The following is a 17,910-nucleotide window of genomic DNA, read 5'->3' on the forward strand; positions in this document are numbered from 1 at the left end:
GATTTAATACTCCTCTCCACAGTTGGTAGACATGTTGGGGGGCGGGTGCACAGCAACCTGTAGCCTCGGGGCCCTGGATCATCTTAATACGGCCCTGCTGGTCAGTGGTGTAATTGCTGTCTAACAGCAAAGACAACAATTACCAATGATCACATATACAATAGATGTAATAGTATTCCAAAAAAGGTACTTGTTTCATTCCTGACTGTCTTCATAGAATTAAAAAAGAAACACAGACTAAAATTAAAATTGTATTTATATAAACCCATTTATTTCAGTCATTTCGTTTCTTCCTCATTTTTTAACGCCATTTCTAGAAAACAATGAACAGTTACAAGCTCTGTACAGTAGACCAATTTACCATAGACTGGAAGTTTGTGTGTGTGTGTATGTACATGCATGGAAATACTGATTGTATATACACACATATACACATTTACAAAAGGTGAACCTCCACACAGTCATGTTTCTACTGGACACAACAGTTTCCTTGTGCTACTGTGGGTCTGTGTATTTTGAGAAATTAATCAAAACTTAGAAAATAACAATAAAAAAAATCACTGTTTGGAAATAATCATATTGTGTTTTGAATCAAAGAGCTCACATCTTCTGATACATAAGAATTTGACAAGGTCTCATCTTATTTTTAATAAAATGTATTGACAAATGTAAATGAAACAGTAAATAACTTTGGCACACTGTGCAAATGTAAACATTTCTTCCTAATTTAACATTTTAAAAAGGACACTGTTTAGTTGTCATTTGTGGATTATCACTTTTCCCATGAACTACCAGCTCCATTCAGCAAGGGCAATAAACCTTGATTGTATTTTAATTTTCTTTTTACAAAAAAAGGACATTAAAAAAATGAAGCACGCAGGCACACACACAATCACGCCAGAACTCACACCATCACGCAGGCACGCAGGCGCACACACACACACACACACACACACTCAAACACACAATCACTATGTTGGGTGCCAGAGTGGGGGAAAAAACACATTTTCTTTTCCTTTTTTTTGGGCTGTTCGCCTCCGCTTCTCTTCTCACCTGCAGCGTGATATCGTGATATCGTAGGGTTCAATTGGAGGGACATTCTACACCCCCTGAGGAAACCGTATACCGATCCACTGCAGCAAGATGCACCTCTCAAGAATCATTTGCTTGCTTTTCTGCTGTTATCTTCGTTCACATTTATGTTCATTCATTCATTTGTTGTACGCAAGTCTTAGAATCTCTACATTTTGGTGTCTCCTTGTACAAAAAGGCCATTTGAAAAGTGAACAAGATATAAGCACAGACTTGATTGAGCATTTCCATGTCCCTCACAAAGGACTTTTACAGAAAGTAAGAGGAGGGGGCTACTGTACGTGTTATTGTTGTTGAAGACATGTCAAGGGGGCACACATGTACAAACAAATGTACTGTCGTACATCAGAGGATGACAGACTGATAACTGAAAACATAATAGTATTCCCTAGTCTATAATAAATTAAGTACAATGACGTTGGCATATCCTGGCACTCTCCAAAAATATATATCTATGATAACAACATAGCTCAGCGGTGAGAACAGGCTCGACTGAAGGTGTTCTTCAAAACACGAGACAGGATTTTGGCCAGGCCATTCAAAGCGAAAAAAACAAAAACAAAACAAAAGCAAAAATCAAAATCAAATCAAAAAGTACCGCATGTTTTCCATCCTATTAGTGTAAGGCTGTGCCTTAGTGTCCGCTACATGTTAGAAACTGGAGATGGGTGAGGGAGCACAAGGGAAAAAGAATTACTGGTAGAACGCTACAAAAAAAAAACACATTCAAGATCAAGAAAAAAATAATTGTATTGCTTTTCTCCCTTCTGTGCCCTACAGACTCATGGCGACTCACTTTCTTAGCAGAGAGGTTACTGGGAGGGACAAGTAACAAATGACTAAAAAATAAAATCTCCTAAAAAGAAAAAAAATCACAGCTAGGTCTGTCTCCGCTTACAGTATAATGGATCTGTTAAAAGGCAATCACCTCATGTCTTCAGAACACACACTCATACAACAGCTGTGGATAGTATTGACAGATAGCTCACAAAGAGAGAGAGAGAGAGAGAGAGACACATGTAGTCAGACAGCCAAATAATATAGTCAAGTATTGGTGCTATATGCAATTGCCAGGTCACGGTTCAGACATGATGACAAAACGAGGAAAAGTAAAGAAACAAAACAAAAACAAAAAAAGAAAGACTGTAATTATGTCATACAAGTGCAAGGCATAACCATAATCACATAAGTGTCACTAACCAAAACATTCTGGTTACAGAAAAAAAAACAGATGACGTAAATTCGCACAAAAACCCTCTTGTGAGCCGAGACAGTCTTTATGTTTATGGCCAACAAGATGTGCTCACTAAGTGACACATGGACACAAGACAGGGGGAGCACAGGGCAGGAAATAAAAAAAACAAGTTGACACGACTACACCAGAACAGTCAGAAGGGAATAAGAGAATATACTGAACCATTCAGTTCATATGTACTTTTTAAGTAATAACAACTTGATTATTCTACATTGATGTAACAAACAAATAATAATAAAAAAACATCAGCATCTCGTAAGTGCCCATAGAGACAATAATGGTGAAATGACGCTGCTGTCCTGTGAAGGTTTCTCTCTCTACGACCCAACAGAGAAAGTAGGAGACACACAGCATGAATGTTAATACACTGTGTATCTGCCCTTGGGCCGCTTGCCCGTCTCTAATTGGCCGAGAGAACAGGACATGAAACCCAGCAGCAAATCAACTTCCTGGACACACCCCAAGGCCCCGCCCACTCTTCACACTTCAGACCAATCAGAAGTGGGATGGTAGTCAGAATTGTCATTGCTTTGCACCTTTTTGTTTTGTTGTTCTTTTTTCCCCAAGTACCAGAGACAAAAAATGGCTCGGGCATTAGATTTAGAAAGAACGCTGAGTCTTTTTTTTTTTTTTTTTTTTACCCCCAAGACACTCCCTTTCAGTCCCAGTTCCATGAGATCCTTCCAGCCAGTCGATTCACACCTCACTTCCTCATACCTCATTTCCAATTACCCCCTAACCCCCAACTCAGCCAAAATACAAAACAAAAGGTGACGTGCTCCAACTTTCCTCCGTTTGACAGGGAGACTTGTGCTCATGTGCAGAGAGTTAGTTTGCTCCCCGTTACGCGTGCCGCCAAGATGTCAGAGCCGAGCAGGGGGAACACACTCTGCATGTGCCCCAGGAGCTGCCGCCCACGCTCAGCTCTGATTGGCCAAGAGCTACTGCCCACGGTCTGCTCTGATTGGCTGTCAAGGAGCCCTGGGCAGGAGCCATGATGATGTCGAGGTGGTTCCCATTACTTTGTCTGTTTGTTTTTCTTTACATTCGACAATATTTGTTACTCAAGAAGAAAAAAAAAGAAAAAAAAAGAAACTCTTCTTTTAATTGTGAAATAGAAAAATATAGACTAGACAAAAACTGAGTCATCAAGGTGTGATTCCATCTTAATTTTGTCAGAAAGAAAGAAAAAAAACAAAGAACTAAAAACAAAACGATTCACTTTTCCAAAAAAAAGATTCACTTTTCCAAAAAGCTGGACCAAAAAAAATGAAAACAATGAGGTATATATAGTTGGATGGGTAATCTTCAACACAAATACACTCTTGTCTGATGCTGCAATGTTGTTTTTATGTCGTTCATTAGCCTCCCCCAATCAGAATCCCCCACAGGAGGCGTGTGACCAGCACATTGGGTCCAGCATGGTGTAGCCCAGTACGCCACCAGGAAGCCTTGAGCAAGGCTCTACAGGAGTGGATGGACGGATGAGAGAGAGAGAGAGAGAGAGAGAGAGAGAGAGAGAGAGAGAGAGAGAGAGAGAGAGAGAGAGAGAGAGAGAGAGAGAAAGAGAGAGAGAGAGAGAGAGAGAGAGAGAGAGAGATGGATGCAGGGGGGGGTGGACGAATAGAAAGGGCTGTGGTTGTTTTGGACGCGTCAGTCATGGTGGAGACTAGGGCTGCAGGTTGAGGGTGAACTTCCACTGCTGCGTTAGCGAGGGGCTGCAGACCTCCACCGTCAGCCCGCCCGCGCGCGCCCCCCTGCTGTCCAGGCACAGGTTACTGCCCACGTGCCGAAGCTTCGAGTTGCTCTCAATCTGCTCCCATTTCTGCACGCGCGTACACACAAACACAAACACACAAACACAGTTTAACCTTAATGACATAATGGTAGCAGGTATTGAATTCTAAAACAATGACAGATCGCATGAAATACATTAGGGGTATGATATAAAAAGTATTCACTCGTTCATAGCTCTCAAATATTTGAATTCATAGTCTGATGCTTGATCTCTTCGATCGTTTCAAACACCCCATCTATTCCCTTCTTCACACATTTCTGCATTCCTTCCCTTGATTGTCTACTGCGTTGCTACAGTAGATTGATAGCGCCGCATGGTTTTGATAGCGCTGCATGGTCAACTTCGCTGTGACTTATTATTTCCAAACGCTATCAGATAACGGTTATCTAAGTAACAAATAACCGAAGAAAACCCTCTCCTAAAAAAAGCGAAATCACAGGTATGGGTAAACGATGGTTGCTTTGATGGGACTACTCATTTCTGGGGGGGGGGGAATGCAAGAACCCCCCCCCCCCCCAAAAAAAAAAAAAACAAACAAACAAAACAAAAAGCATTTAATAATTATTTGTTATGTGCTAGTGATTACGCCCTTGTTAAACCCTTGCGACCCTTGAAATATGTATAAGTTTTCTCCCTCTTTTACCCTCTCTTTTGGCGCCCCCCCTCTCTCTGGTGCCCCCCTGCAAAGCATACGTCGCATACACTGTAGTTGCGCCCCTGGGTTGGCCTGATGGACTGCATGTGTGCTCGCTTGACTGACCTGCCGGCTGTCGTTTTCCCTGCAGCCCTGCAGTTTAATCTGGGAGCCTGCTGTGCGGTCCACCACCGTCAGGCACAGGTCCATGTGCTTCACCGACTTGTCCTTGGTCAGGGCCCACTCCTAGCAATGGAGGACACAAGGCACGCAAGCTAAGCAACAATAGCACAAACAACATGGCAAATGCCTAGATTATTAACATGCGCACACACGCACATACAAACACACACACGCACACACGCACGCACGCACATGCACGCACATGCACACACGCACACACACGCACACAGACACACCCACGCACACACAAACATGCGCACACACCCACACACACACACCCCCACCCTTGCCTGCATCATCTCCGATAAGGGCAATGGTGAACTACAGACTGATGAACTCCATTTATCCATTTATTGAAGTGTCATGTTTAGAAACGTTACACTTCAATACTGTATATGCGGTTCATGGTTGCCCTTACTCGAACTATAATGTCTTCACCCTGCACCCGTGTGATAGATATAGGACTGTGTGAAATGCCCCCCTTATACAACAAAGAAAGTCGGCGTCTGCGCCTTGAACTAAGGATCGCTTGTTGCTTGGTGCGACTGCTCACCAAAAATAGTGATACTAGGACAGTCAAAAAGATGAGGCGCACACAAGGCTTGCAGGTTCAAAAAGTGTATTGTGTCCGACAAATTAACAAAAGAAGTCAACGGAAAATATCTGGAGCTACAAACGTTTCGGATCTAGGAGACATTGATAATGGACTAGATCCGAAACGTTTGTAGCTCCAGATATTTTCCGTTGACTTCTTTTGTTAATTTGTCGGACACAATACACTTTTTGAACCTGCAAGCCTTGTGTGCGCCTCATCTTTTTGACTGTCCTAGTACCCTTATACAACTTGCACGGTGTGGACTCCAGTCAATAATACCACATACCGATTGTGAAAGTGGGGCCCTACTGTGTGTGTTGGTGCTGTTTACTAGGCCATCTGTGCTTGGGAAGCCACCACAGTCAGTGTCCCCATACCATGCTGCTCGTCAATCTAGTTGCTCCAGTCCTTTTAAAGTGGCCACCACCAGGTGTCGTGACACAAGGCTAGACGACGTCGATGATCAAAGGTTTTATTCAAAGAAGAGGAAAAATCCGCACTCACAAGCTGAGTCTCATTGTTTATTTGCAAATTACCACCATGTCCACAAGCAGACGTGTTTTGGCTTTTAAGCCATCATCAGCGTGTGGAAACGCATCTGCTTGTGGACATGGTGGTAATTTATGAATAAATAATGAGCGCTCGTGAGTGCAGATTTTTCCTCTTCTTTAAGTTAATAGCTTTTTCCCACACACAAAGCTATTTATTTTACTACAGAAGTTGAGCATGCCCCCTGATAGACTAAACGTTTTCATTCACCATCTTAAGTCGGGCATACACTGTGCGATATTTTCAGTCGTGGGTATTAAGCTCCTGCTCACACTGCACGAGGAAATTTTGCGATTTAAAAGTTCATATCTCACGACTCACATCCTCACACTATACGAGCCGACAGTCGGATGCGAGTCAAATGCTTCCACTGTGCGAAGCGACAGGCATGTTTCCCGGGTCTGCAGAGGAGGGAACATGTGCACCTGAGGTGAAGATGAGGTCGCGCACAACAGCGAATCGCACGGCTCTATTAATTTGTGCATGTGAAGAGTCAAATCGGGTCGTCGCACTGCTTTAACTGTGCGATTTACGCACGAGCCACGACCAGGATTTCAAACAGTTTTGATTTTCTTACGACCCTGCGATTGCACGATCGTGAGGCGAAATCGCTTGTTGTTACCCCATGTACACTGCACGATGCAAGACTCACGATTGACCTGCGATTGAGCAAGAAATCGGCCCGACACCCAAAGAGTCGTGCGAGTGCCAAATCGGGGCAAAAGTCGCACAGTGTAAGCCCAGCTTTAAAAGGGAATATTTTGAAATGTCATTCAGTTGTAATGGGGAAGTTGAACGAGGGGGAAAGGCTGCCAAAAACGTTGCTCTGCGCTGGTGGACAGCGAGGAAACCTTATTGGGCTGCGTTTCTCAAAAGCATAGTTGTTAACCAGTTATCAACTTGGGTAGTTGTCTATAGGAAACTGTGTAAAATTGCAAACAATAAAGTTGCTAAAGAGGTTAGCAACAATGGTTTCGAGAAATGCACCCCAGATTTTGTCCCCAGAGGAGAGGAGTGGTGACACCGAAGCAAGAGGCCAGAGGCCGTAGGATAGGAGGAACTAGAGTGAGCTGCGACCAACCAGGTGTGGCCCAGTTGCTGGCCAGGTGCGGCCCAGGTGCCCCCTCCACCACAGGCTGAGATGAGACGAGGGTGGGGAGGTGGGGGACGATCTGTCTGTACCTGCGCTCGATTGGATACCTGATTGCCTCCGGCGTTGTGGCACTCGTACACTCCCACCACTCCGTCTGCGAAGTGGCCAAGCGTGTCCAGGCAGTTGGTGCCTTGCTGCAGCGCCCCAAAGGCAATGTCCTGATGGTCCGGCACTCTGGCAACGCAAATTAGTAAACATGAGAACATGAGAACAGGAGAAATATGAGATCGAGGCTTAGAAATGTAGTTTTGAAAGGAAATAATAAAGGTTCACAATGACCATAAACTCTTGAATCTTGAATCTAAAAATAGTAGTAGTAAGTGCATTTTTCTTTTTCTTTCCATTCATTGTTGTTGTTAAATCTAACAGTTAAGCACATTGAACTGCATGTCTTGTATGAATTGCACTATACAAATAAAGTTATTATTATTATAACTATTATAATGTTTATTAGTAGTAGTAGTAGTAAGTGTCATGCTCCTACCGTAGCTCTGGATAGACGTTCTCCAGGTACCACTTGAAGGGCTTGCAGGCCAACCTCTTCTTCATCTCCAGGCGGCTTTGGATGCTTTGGAGACAAAGAACCAAATATGGTCACATGTACATCGAAGGAAATACGTAGTCCGCCGCACTTCTAAAGTAGCAATCGGTGCAACCACAGCAGGACTAAATCATAAATAGAAAGGTAGAAAAATCTGGTGCCACAGGGATGAAGACGCATGTCGAAACATTAGTCTGATTGCACTGAAAAAATAAACAACAGAAAATAGACAGCCGTTTGGCACCAGATTTTTCTTTCTTATTATTTATGGTTACTGCCGGTGCATGTACTTTGGAGGGAAATACTGTGTACCACAAAGGTCTGTATGCACAATGCGACTTATGAACATATTGAATAGAATGCTATTATTTAATATAACACAATATTAAATTACAGAATTGGTTAACATTGATTGATCAATAGAGGAGGACAATTGAGCACATCCCTGGTAAGGGTGCAGGACAGAATTACATTTTGACAATGAAGATCAATATTTGGAAAGTAATTCTAAGAAATATCCTCACACCGCAGAAGCTTCCTTGCTGTGATTTATTCAATGAAAAAAACTGCAAGGCCTTCATGAGGCGCTGTGCCATTTTTTCATGTAATAAATCTTCTGCGGTGTGCGAATACGACTTCTTTTTTCCTTACGTGTTCTTCTATATCCTGCACCTGCAACAATTGCTGTTTTTTTGGGATGTGCATGCACCTCACACATAGCCTGGTCCTGACCATCCCATAATACTACCATTTAATTTCGTATTTATGGTCTGGCATTTCTTTGCTCTGAAGCGATTGTAGGAAGCAGGAAGTTTGCACTCAGTTATGGTTTGAAATTATTGGACACCTCTCACCCAATCGCTGGCATTTACTCAACAACATAGCGCAGACCAATGGCTCTGGTGCAGATGTGTACGTCATTGTCACGAGCGTCCTGCCCCTTTCGCCCCCAGGTGGGGGGCGTATTCGCTTATTTGCTGTTTTCTGGGGGGGCATTGCGATCAAACTTCTACTGCTCCAGGCACTCCACAGAGAAGCACGACCAGACTACAGTAGTGGAGCCAATCCTTTGGCAGAAGTACGTAGGATGGCTCGCGAGGCTACTTCACATACTTTCTGGAAAGTAATTCTGCCATGGACGATGACTACTACGACTACTACTGCAATTTCAATCAAAAACCTAACACTGATAATTGACAATATGAAGTTATGAAAAGGTAGGAGTGGAGGTGGTGGGTCACGTACTTGCCGTAGGGCACATTTCTGGCTGAGGGCACCGCCGCGTAGTAGAAGTTTTTAAACTCGTCCATCCACACCTCGGCCGCTCGCCTCGTGTTCCTGTCGCAACATCACATTACATTAGATTACATTACAGTACAATACATTACAGTACAATACATTACGGTACAATACATTACACTTAGCTGACGTTTTTATCCTAAGTGACTAACAGATATTACAGGATATTGGTTACAGTCCCCCTAGCACTCATCATTCATATCGTTATAGCTTTCAACCCAAGTTAAATGATACAATATTTTATGCTTATAATATTGAAATGATACACTATGTTAGAGTTATAATGCTATATACAATACAATACACAACTTCTCTTAGGCCGGTAAAAAAATATAAATAAATAAATAAATGCTGGACACCACTTAGAAAGAGAATTACAGATGTTTACAATTGACAGCATCAGTTGTCTGTAGCGCCTTTGCAATTGTGTTCAGTATGACATGTTAAAAGCTGGCCACTAGAGGGCCTCATTGACCACCTCCTGTATTGCACCAGGTGTAGAGGATAGGATGGATTGGTTATTAATTCGTCTTTGCAGAAACGTATTCTGTGCCATTGACAGTGCATCTGATAGTTACCACAAAAAAAAAACACAGCATGACTAGACAAGACCCCCTCTTATATAGAATAGTAAAGTGCAGTTTTCATACAGCTGGATTCTTATTCAACAGGGATACACTTGTGGGTATAAATGACCTACGGGCTCTATTTGTCTGGAATGAAGGCAGCCTGAACCTACTGCCTGACGGCAACACCTCATAGGCCTGATGTGTGACACATCATTACAAATAGTATGTGCCTTATTAACCACCCTTGCTTCAACAGTCATGGCCATGCTATTTAATGGCTGGCAGGCAACATAGTGGGTGGATGCTGGAGGCTGATTGCTGTACCTGGCGAAGACGGTTCCACTTCCTCCTGGGAAGGTGTATGGATGCTGTTTCCGGAACACGTGACCCACGCGGCTACACGGAATGATCTCCAGGCTTCCACCGCACTGCCACACGCGGAACGAGATCTCTGGTTTGCGGGAAAAACAACAACATACAAACATCAAAGTACAGTATATGCAAGTCCTTCTGCATAACGCAGACAACGTGTTTCGCCCAGTGCGTCTTCAGGAGTGAGCCTGAAGACGCACTGGGCGCAAGACGCACTGTTGTTTGCTCCAAGAAATAAAAAAGAAAACAAGAACAGAATTCAGTGTGCAGTGTTTTCAAAACATGAAGACATCTTTAATGTCACATTTGCCTTCACATGCATATTCACATGGGAATATTGTCACGCACAGGCACGAACACAGAAAGGCATTCTCAAAATGATGCATGAGGTTAAAGTATTGTTGGAATATAAGACTTTTTTTAGAGAGATTTTTTAAGTATATAGAGATATGCCAATGTAATAGGTTGCTATGGACACCTAACATGACCAGGTTCCAGCCTGCCTAAAGGGACGTGTCATAATACTACTCTGCCTAAAGGGGGATTCCCCCCCTCTCCCTTGCAATAATAGAACCCGGAAACAATGGGCCAATGGAACCTCTCTCTCTCTCTACTCTCTCTGCTTCTACTATATTAGAATACTGGGTCTTGTGTTGCTAGTGATTATTTTGTAAGGGTGTGTTTACTTGCTGTGCTTCCTTACCGAGGTTTTCACCTCCCCACACGTCCATCATCATGTCATATTTGCCCAGCTCTTCAAAGTAGTCCTTGTCCATAACGAACAGACCACCGGCGATCATAGGGGTCCTGTGAAATATTCAAGAGATTTATCGTCATCGTCATACAGTACAAAGCAAAGGGACTGTGCACAACACTGCATTGCTTGATGTGTAGTTTAAAGTGCCATTACATAATTTAAAGAGTGTCACCGGTACTTGACCCCCCCACCAGAGATGGTAAGATTCTATTCTTCTTGTATTCTCTCCGCTCCTACAGTTCCCTATAAATAAATTAATAAGCTCCCGATCCCCACACTGTTAATAATCACAACAAACAATCAAAATCCTTAAGGCCTATGAAAGATGACCAAGATATTAAAAATCGGGAGACAAAAACATTGAGACAGCTGTACTTTACAGGTGGTGTATTTATGACACGCTGCATGAAAGGTCTCTTGGTCTCAGAAGGAGAACTCAAACTCTAATACTCCATCAACCTGCTCCACACAGTACAACATTTGTCGTAGCCAAATCCAGCCCTTCTGGGGTGCATTGCTCGAAACTATAGTTGTTAGCAGTTAGCAACTTCGGTAGTTGCCAATGGGAAATGGCATTGCAACCAACAAAGTAGCTAACATAGTTAGCAACTATGCTTTCGAGAAATGCACCCCTGGTCTGGTCTGATCTGGTTAATTTTCAGCTGCTTAATGGCATCACTGGCTAGTAATTATCCTTGCCTAACGCAGGCACAGAGGGCTGTGGGGCTTTGGAAAAGTGGCTACTGTTAATGTTACTGGCTGACGTGAAAACCAAACACTTAACTGTGATGACGTCTGTTTGACGAGGAAGAGATGGATGATGAGTACAAATTTAGAAAAGACCAAAATGTGAGGTATTTTATTCATAAGGGTTTTCAAATCAAGGGAGGACAATATTATAACAATCACTTGACGCTTTTCTCTTATTGTCCTTTTTCTGGTAGGGTATTTTTTCACACAAAGACACAAATTCATGTTTTTGCATGTGAGCATGCCTTCATTGTCTATCCCTGAAATGTAATGTGGAGGATTGTGATAATAGTAACAGTATTACTTTCTTTAATTCAGTTGGTTGTACATGTTGATCATCAGATAATGCTTCCTGGTGAGCAACAACGGAATCAGGATTAAGGATGGATCTCTAAAGGACGTCAACATAGAAAACAGCAAAAAGTGTCCAATGGTTTTGACTAGAGAGGCACATAATCCAAGATCCGGTTCCAGGATCAGGATCTTAAGCAGTGGATCCGGTATCCAGCAGTTACCTAAAAATCAGGATCTGGCGCATCTCTAGCCTAGGTTTTTCAGTCAGTCTTTCACAACCCCAATTGTTGCATGGAGTGAAAGCCCTTTGGAAGCGGACAGTGCAGGCATTGTGGTCGTAAGCCAATGTGTCTAAAAAATAGTTTGAGCCAACATAATAAAAACGGCCCACGTGTGCGAGTAGGCTATGTGTTTCAACCCTTTTGCAGGATCCGGTATCAGGCAGGATCTTAAGCAGTGGATCCGGTATTCGGCAGGATAACTAAAAATCAGGATCGGGTGCATCTCTAGTTTTGACTGTTGGGGAATATATATATATATATAAACACATGCTACTCCCAAACTCTCTGTTGGGGAAGACGCCTAGACAGGGCTGCCATTCGGCATATGCAGAGTAAGCAGAGCGCTCAGGGCCTCAACCACTTTGCCCCCAAAATTGGGGCCTCCTAAATTGAGATTGACTAAAAACGTTATGAAAAAATGTTAAATTACATTAGTTATCAAAACGCCTATTATTCTTTTCTTTAAAAATGTGTATTCCATTACTTAATTCAAGATGATTCATTATTATTTTTTAATGATGCTTAGCGCCTTCAAAACCTTAGCAGCGGTCCTGCTCCTAGCAGATCTCCCATCACAGATTTTTACTTTCCAATACTCCGATCCTCTTGGACACTAAACACTAGGCTCAGACATTTGATCCCGCTGCGGCTGCACAGCCCTCTGTTTCATGCGTGGGGGTTGCTGAAATCGGTAGCAGAGGTGGGAAAGCCAGGAGATGTACTGTAGATGGTAGATGGATGACGTCTCCGGGTGGTGTGCAGTGAAATGCGTCACTTACTTGATGGGGGCGATGGGGTTTCCCTGGCGGGCTCGCCGCTGGTCCAACGTCATGTAGTCCCACTTGAACACCAGGTTCCAGTCGAAGCCTGTGTGCAGATAAATAGACATTACATTGCACCGCATTGCTTTACAATATAATGAGGGTTCCAAATTAACACCAGCCAACTGGCCAAATGCTGGTGAAATTTCAGTTTGGCTGGTTGAACAGACCAAACTAACTTACTAAAGCCAGTTTGACCCATTAGTGGATGCATCTTTGGGTAAGTTACACATATCTACTAACCACTTTGGCTGCTGATGAAAAGGGGTAATTTAGAACCCTGAATACAATACATACTGTTATCGAAAGTAGGGATGCACGATGTGAAAAAATTCTGCCCATACCGATACCGATATCCGATATTGATATTGCGGTTTTGGCCGATAACCGATATTAACCGATACCGATGTTTCTTTTTGTTTTGTTTTTTTTAAAACAGATAACATTTAATACAGACTGACAATGATGCAAACAAACTGAATTTTTGAATGTCCTCTTATTTCCAAAAACACTTTTTAACTCCCTGTGATAAAATTAGATGAAAAATAGAGACAAACTAGAACACAAACAATGAAAGTCACCGTCAAGTCCAATCTTTTAAAACCGTAACATATAAAAAAAACCCATCTGCGTTAACATCGGCCCAGTTTTATCCATCGAACAGATGTCCGATGTGTTGAGAAATGTCAACCCAGGTGAAAAAGTGGTTCAATTTAGTACAATAAAAGCATGACTGAAGTGTACTTAGCATGTTAAAAGTGCACTCGTGCTTTTTGTGCTAAGAAAAAGTATGTTTACAATATGCTTATTTAAAGTGTACTTAAAATTAGATGTAATTAAGTTGCTCTCAAAGAAAGTACACTTAGCGAACCATACTTCAAGTGGACTTCGAAGATGTTTGGCTAAAGTGTATTTAGAGGAATATACTAATAGTGTTCTAATAGTGAACTTACTAAAAGTGTATTTTTTAATAACATATTGCAATTGTACTTCTTTAAAGTGCAATATGATTACACTTCACCCAAATGTCTTTGAAGTGTGATTTTCTATAGTGCGCTTTAAAGTAAATCGCTTTAACATATTGCAAGTACACTTTTTCTAAGTGCACCATGATTGTACTTCATCCAAATATCTTCAAAGTGTGCTTACACAAAGTGCATTTACCCATCATGCACCATCATACATGTGCTATCATGCAATGCACTTCTTGGAGCTAAATTTCTCAAACAGAAAGCCATTTATCCTGAAGGAATATTTTTGGTTTGCATGAAAATATTACTCATTGTTATATTCTGTGTTTATTGTAGGAGTTTTAAAATTTTAAAGTGGTTCACATAAAGTGAAACATGGTACAGATACAGCTCTTATGAGGAGCTGCATGCATGCTGCAGGTGTTTGAGGGCTTTTATCATTGATTAAGTCATGAAGTTAAACATGTATTGCTCTACGAATAGCGAATATGTCACCATCTCTCATTGAACTCCATTGATTTTCATTGTGTTGCTTTCCATGATTACAATGACCCTAAACATACACCTAAGGCCAAAGTTGATTTTCTGGAGAGGTGAGAGTGATTCAGTGATTAAGTATGACACCCAATCTGCGTATTTGAAGTGTTTTGAAGTGACTTATCTGCTCATTTTCACATTATGTTCGATAGGCGACAAAACTTTTGTCTTGTGAAAATCTGCCCTGTCTGTGTTCAATAAAGGGTCAATCTTTCTTTGGTGCATGAAATTTATTTTTGTACATACATTTTCATTCGGGAGGGTTGTAGCTTTCATATGAGTGACTTCTGAAGCCAAGTGATTAATTGAAAGTCAGGCTATTAGCGGTTATTCCAAACAGATGGATAGGCGACAACTCTTTTGGAGGCGAGTGTAGTTGGGAGTGTACTGTAAATATACTTCAAGCATACCTGTTATATATTTACAATACTTAATATGATGTACTTTTTACAGACTTAAAATGTTCCAATGTAGTCCAAAGAAGCATGAAGTTAATATACTTTTATTGAACTTCTAGTAACAATAAAATGTTATAGAAGTGTACTCAAGCACACTCTTAATGCCATACGAATGCATGAAAAGCGTGTTTGGAGCATACTTTCAAAAGTATGCTTGTAGTGCACTTAAAGTTGTCCAAAAGCGGTGCCAATTTAGCATCCTCAGTGTGCTGCAAGTGTACTGAAGTACTGCTTTAGTAGTGCTTCAGCGCACTAATAGTGCAATGAAGCGCACTTTAAATTGCCGAAAATAGTACACTTTGTACTAAGTACGGTCAAAAAAAGTACACTTTAAGTATATGGGTTTTTCACCTGGGAAATATCGGCCGATACGATACATCTGGCCGATACATCGTGCATCCCTAATCGAAAGCAACTTATAGATAAGACCATAACCAGTATTAGGGACTGAGGTAATGAATAACAGAAAATTCAACTGAGAAAAGTCCCCAGGCCTGAGGAATACCAGGCTAGCAGCCAAATGATATTTAGCTTTCATCAACTTAGTTGTGGGCTACTTTTATGTGCTTATATCCAGAGCAACTTGAATTTATTTTACAGGGAATTGGTTACAGTCCCTGGAGCAATGTGAGGTTAGGTGTCTTGCTCTGTTAGTATGAAGTGCATGTACGTATTTCTAGTCATTTAAAAAAAAAAATAGAGTTTGGCCCACAACTTTGTTCCAGATTTTGATGTTGGTCCTCAGTGGATTTGAGTTTGACACCCCAACTCTACTGTACGCTAAGGGGTTCAGGTCCTGCTGCAACTGAGGGTGCAGAGCAGGGCCTCTCTTCACAGCTCTCTTGGAGAGTGATGATGAGGCCTCAGGAGATCAGTGTGAGGGATATAAAGCCAGCATTTACACACACACACACACACACGCACACGCACACACACACGCGCACACACACACGTGCACGCACACACTTGTACACGTGCATGCACGCACTTTATCCGCACCACCAACACAGTCTGTCTCCTTCAGACAAATCGATGAAATACTTTCCATTTCACTGGGCTCCGACGCTTTCAACATTTTTTTGCGCTTCATTATGCTCTTACACAAGCAAAAAAAAAACCTAAAAAATGCACACACACACACACGCAACTTGAGCACACTCCCATTGTCACCTCATCAGTCAAACGCCCAAGTCCACAGATACAATTATGACAGCACACTCATAAGGCACTGCACTGCATGCATTCATGCAAATGTACTGCACATACACCCGGATGCATGTGCACACACTGCACGCACACACACGTGCGCACACACGTACACACACACACACGTGCGCACACACACGTGTGCACACACACACGTGCGCGCACACACACGTACACGCACACGTGCGCGCACACACGCACACGCACGCACGTGCACGCACACGCACACACACACAGACACGCACACGCGCGTGCACACACACACACACACGCGCGCGCGCGCGCNCACGCGAACGCACACACACACACACACACCAAAATGCATAGAGACACACAGAGAACACAACAGATTGTGGCAGATGTACTGTATGCATAAAAACATGTTCACCACATGCTGCTGAGGGCATACAATACAATACCAATATGAGTTATGGGAAGGATGGGCAGTACACACCTCCTTTGAGGTCCGCAGACGCCCCCACATACTGGAAGTTGTCCATATTGATCACATCGATGATGGGAGAGACAACCCTCGTCTTGTCCTAGGAGCGAACGAGAGAGAGAGAGAGAGAGAGAGAGAGAGAGAGAGAGAGAGAGAGAGAGAGAGAGAGAGAGATGTTTAGTCTACTGTAACGATTTTAATGCTTTGGCAGCAATTTGTGGTAACAAAAGCATCTTTTTGACTTTGTGGAGGAAGACAGTAAGAGAGACTAACTAACTACGATCATGTTTTATGACATCGATTTGGCAACCGTGAACACTTATATGCACACACACACGTACAGGGCCGGATTAAAATGGCCTGGGGCCCCTGGGCTGCAGGTTGCCGTGGGCCCCCCAGAAGGCAAATTCTGCGACAAATATACAGTATATAGAAAGTGACATAATTATGAGTTAGGAATTAAGGATAGCGTGTCTACCAATTGCACTCAACACAACAGCTGAGTTTTACATTTAATATTGCATCTTGTCACAATTCTGCATTTTTTCATTTTTGCCTAATCAGGGCCCACCTGGCAGGTGGGGGCCACTCGGCTGCAGCCATATCTAGCCTGTGCATTAATCCGGCCCTGCACACACACACGCTCACTTTCAGGAGTGTATCATCACCACTGCATAGATGAAGATGAAATGCTTGGTGAAGTCCACACAGTGTGAGGACAGCTTTCAGTACTCGTGTGTGTGTGTGTGTGTGTGTGTGTGTGTGTGTGTGTGTGTGTGTGTGTGTGTGTGTGTGTGTGTGTGTGTGTGTGTGTGTGTGTGTGTGTGTGTGTGTGTACAGGTGCTGCTGCAATAGCTGATCACTATCACATTCCACAAAATACAGAAGTTACAGTATATCCCGGTTACAGTAGCAACTGAGGCATGTACACACACCACTTATACTGTGGTGTATGTGTGTGTGTGTGTGTGTGTGTGTGTGTGTGTGTGTGTGTGTGTGTGTGTGTGTGTGTGTGTGTGTGTGTGTGTGTGTGTGTGTGTGTGTGTGTGTGTGTGTGTGTGTGTGGGTGTGTGACCAACTTCTGCCACTCGTTCCAGAAGGGGTTCTAGCCAGTCTGTGTGTGTGTGCGCGCGTCTGTGTGTGTGTGTGTAAGTATGTTCGTTTACTGACCTCTGCCACTCGCTCCAGAAGGGGTTCCAGCCAGTGTGTGTGTGTGTGTGTGTGTGTGTGTGTGTGTGTGTGTGTGTGTGTGTGTGTGTGTGTGTTACTGACCTCTGCTACTCTCTCCAGAAGGGGTTCTAGCCATTGTGTGTGTGTGTGTGTGTGTGTGTGTGTGTGTGTGTGTGTGTGTGT

At 42.8% G+C, this 17,910-nt stretch overlaps 1 protein-coding gene across 2 annotated transcripts in view; it reads right to left on the reverse strand.

Moving 5' to 3' along the window:
* Positions 1 to 243: 243 nt before the first annotated feature.
* The window catches only part of galnt2 (UDP-N-acetyl-alpha-D-galactosamine:polypeptide N-acetylgalactosaminyltransferase 2), a 76,123-nt gene continuing 58,456 nt past the window's right edge, over positions 244 to 17,910 (reverse strand). The window contains exons 8-16 of one of the 2 annotated variants that reach the window (XM_063191336.1): positions 16,570 to 16,657; positions 12,902 to 12,989; positions 10,744 to 10,847; positions 9,993 to 10,119; positions 9,046 to 9,138; positions 7,744 to 7,827; positions 7,289 to 7,433; positions 4,906 to 5,025; positions 244 to 4,172 (exon numbers count right to left, since the gene is read on the reverse strand). In XM_063191336.1, coding sequence (XP_063047406.1) covers positions 4,017 to 4,172; positions 4,906 to 5,025; positions 7,289 to 7,433; positions 7,744 to 7,827; positions 9,046 to 9,138; positions 9,993 to 10,119; positions 10,744 to 10,847; positions 12,902 to 12,989; positions 16,570 to 16,657 — 1,005 coding nt within the window. In that variant the 3' untranslated portion in view covers positions 244 to 4,016. The remainder of the gene's footprint in view (positions 4,173 to 4,905; positions 5,026 to 7,288; positions 7,434 to 7,743; positions 7,828 to 9,045; positions 9,139 to 9,992; positions 10,120 to 10,743; positions 10,848 to 12,901; positions 12,990 to 16,569; positions 16,658 to 17,910) is intronic. The other variant, XM_063191337.1, reaches the window with a different exon arrangement.

This window comes from Engraulis encrasicolus, chromosome 24 (assembly GCF_034702125.1).
Source record: "Engraulis encrasicolus isolate BLACKSEA-1 chromosome 24, IST_EnEncr_1.0, whole genome shotgun sequence".
NCBI classification, from domain to species: domain Eukaryota; kingdom Metazoa; phylum Chordata; class Actinopteri; order Clupeiformes; family Engraulidae; genus Engraulis; species Engraulis encrasicolus.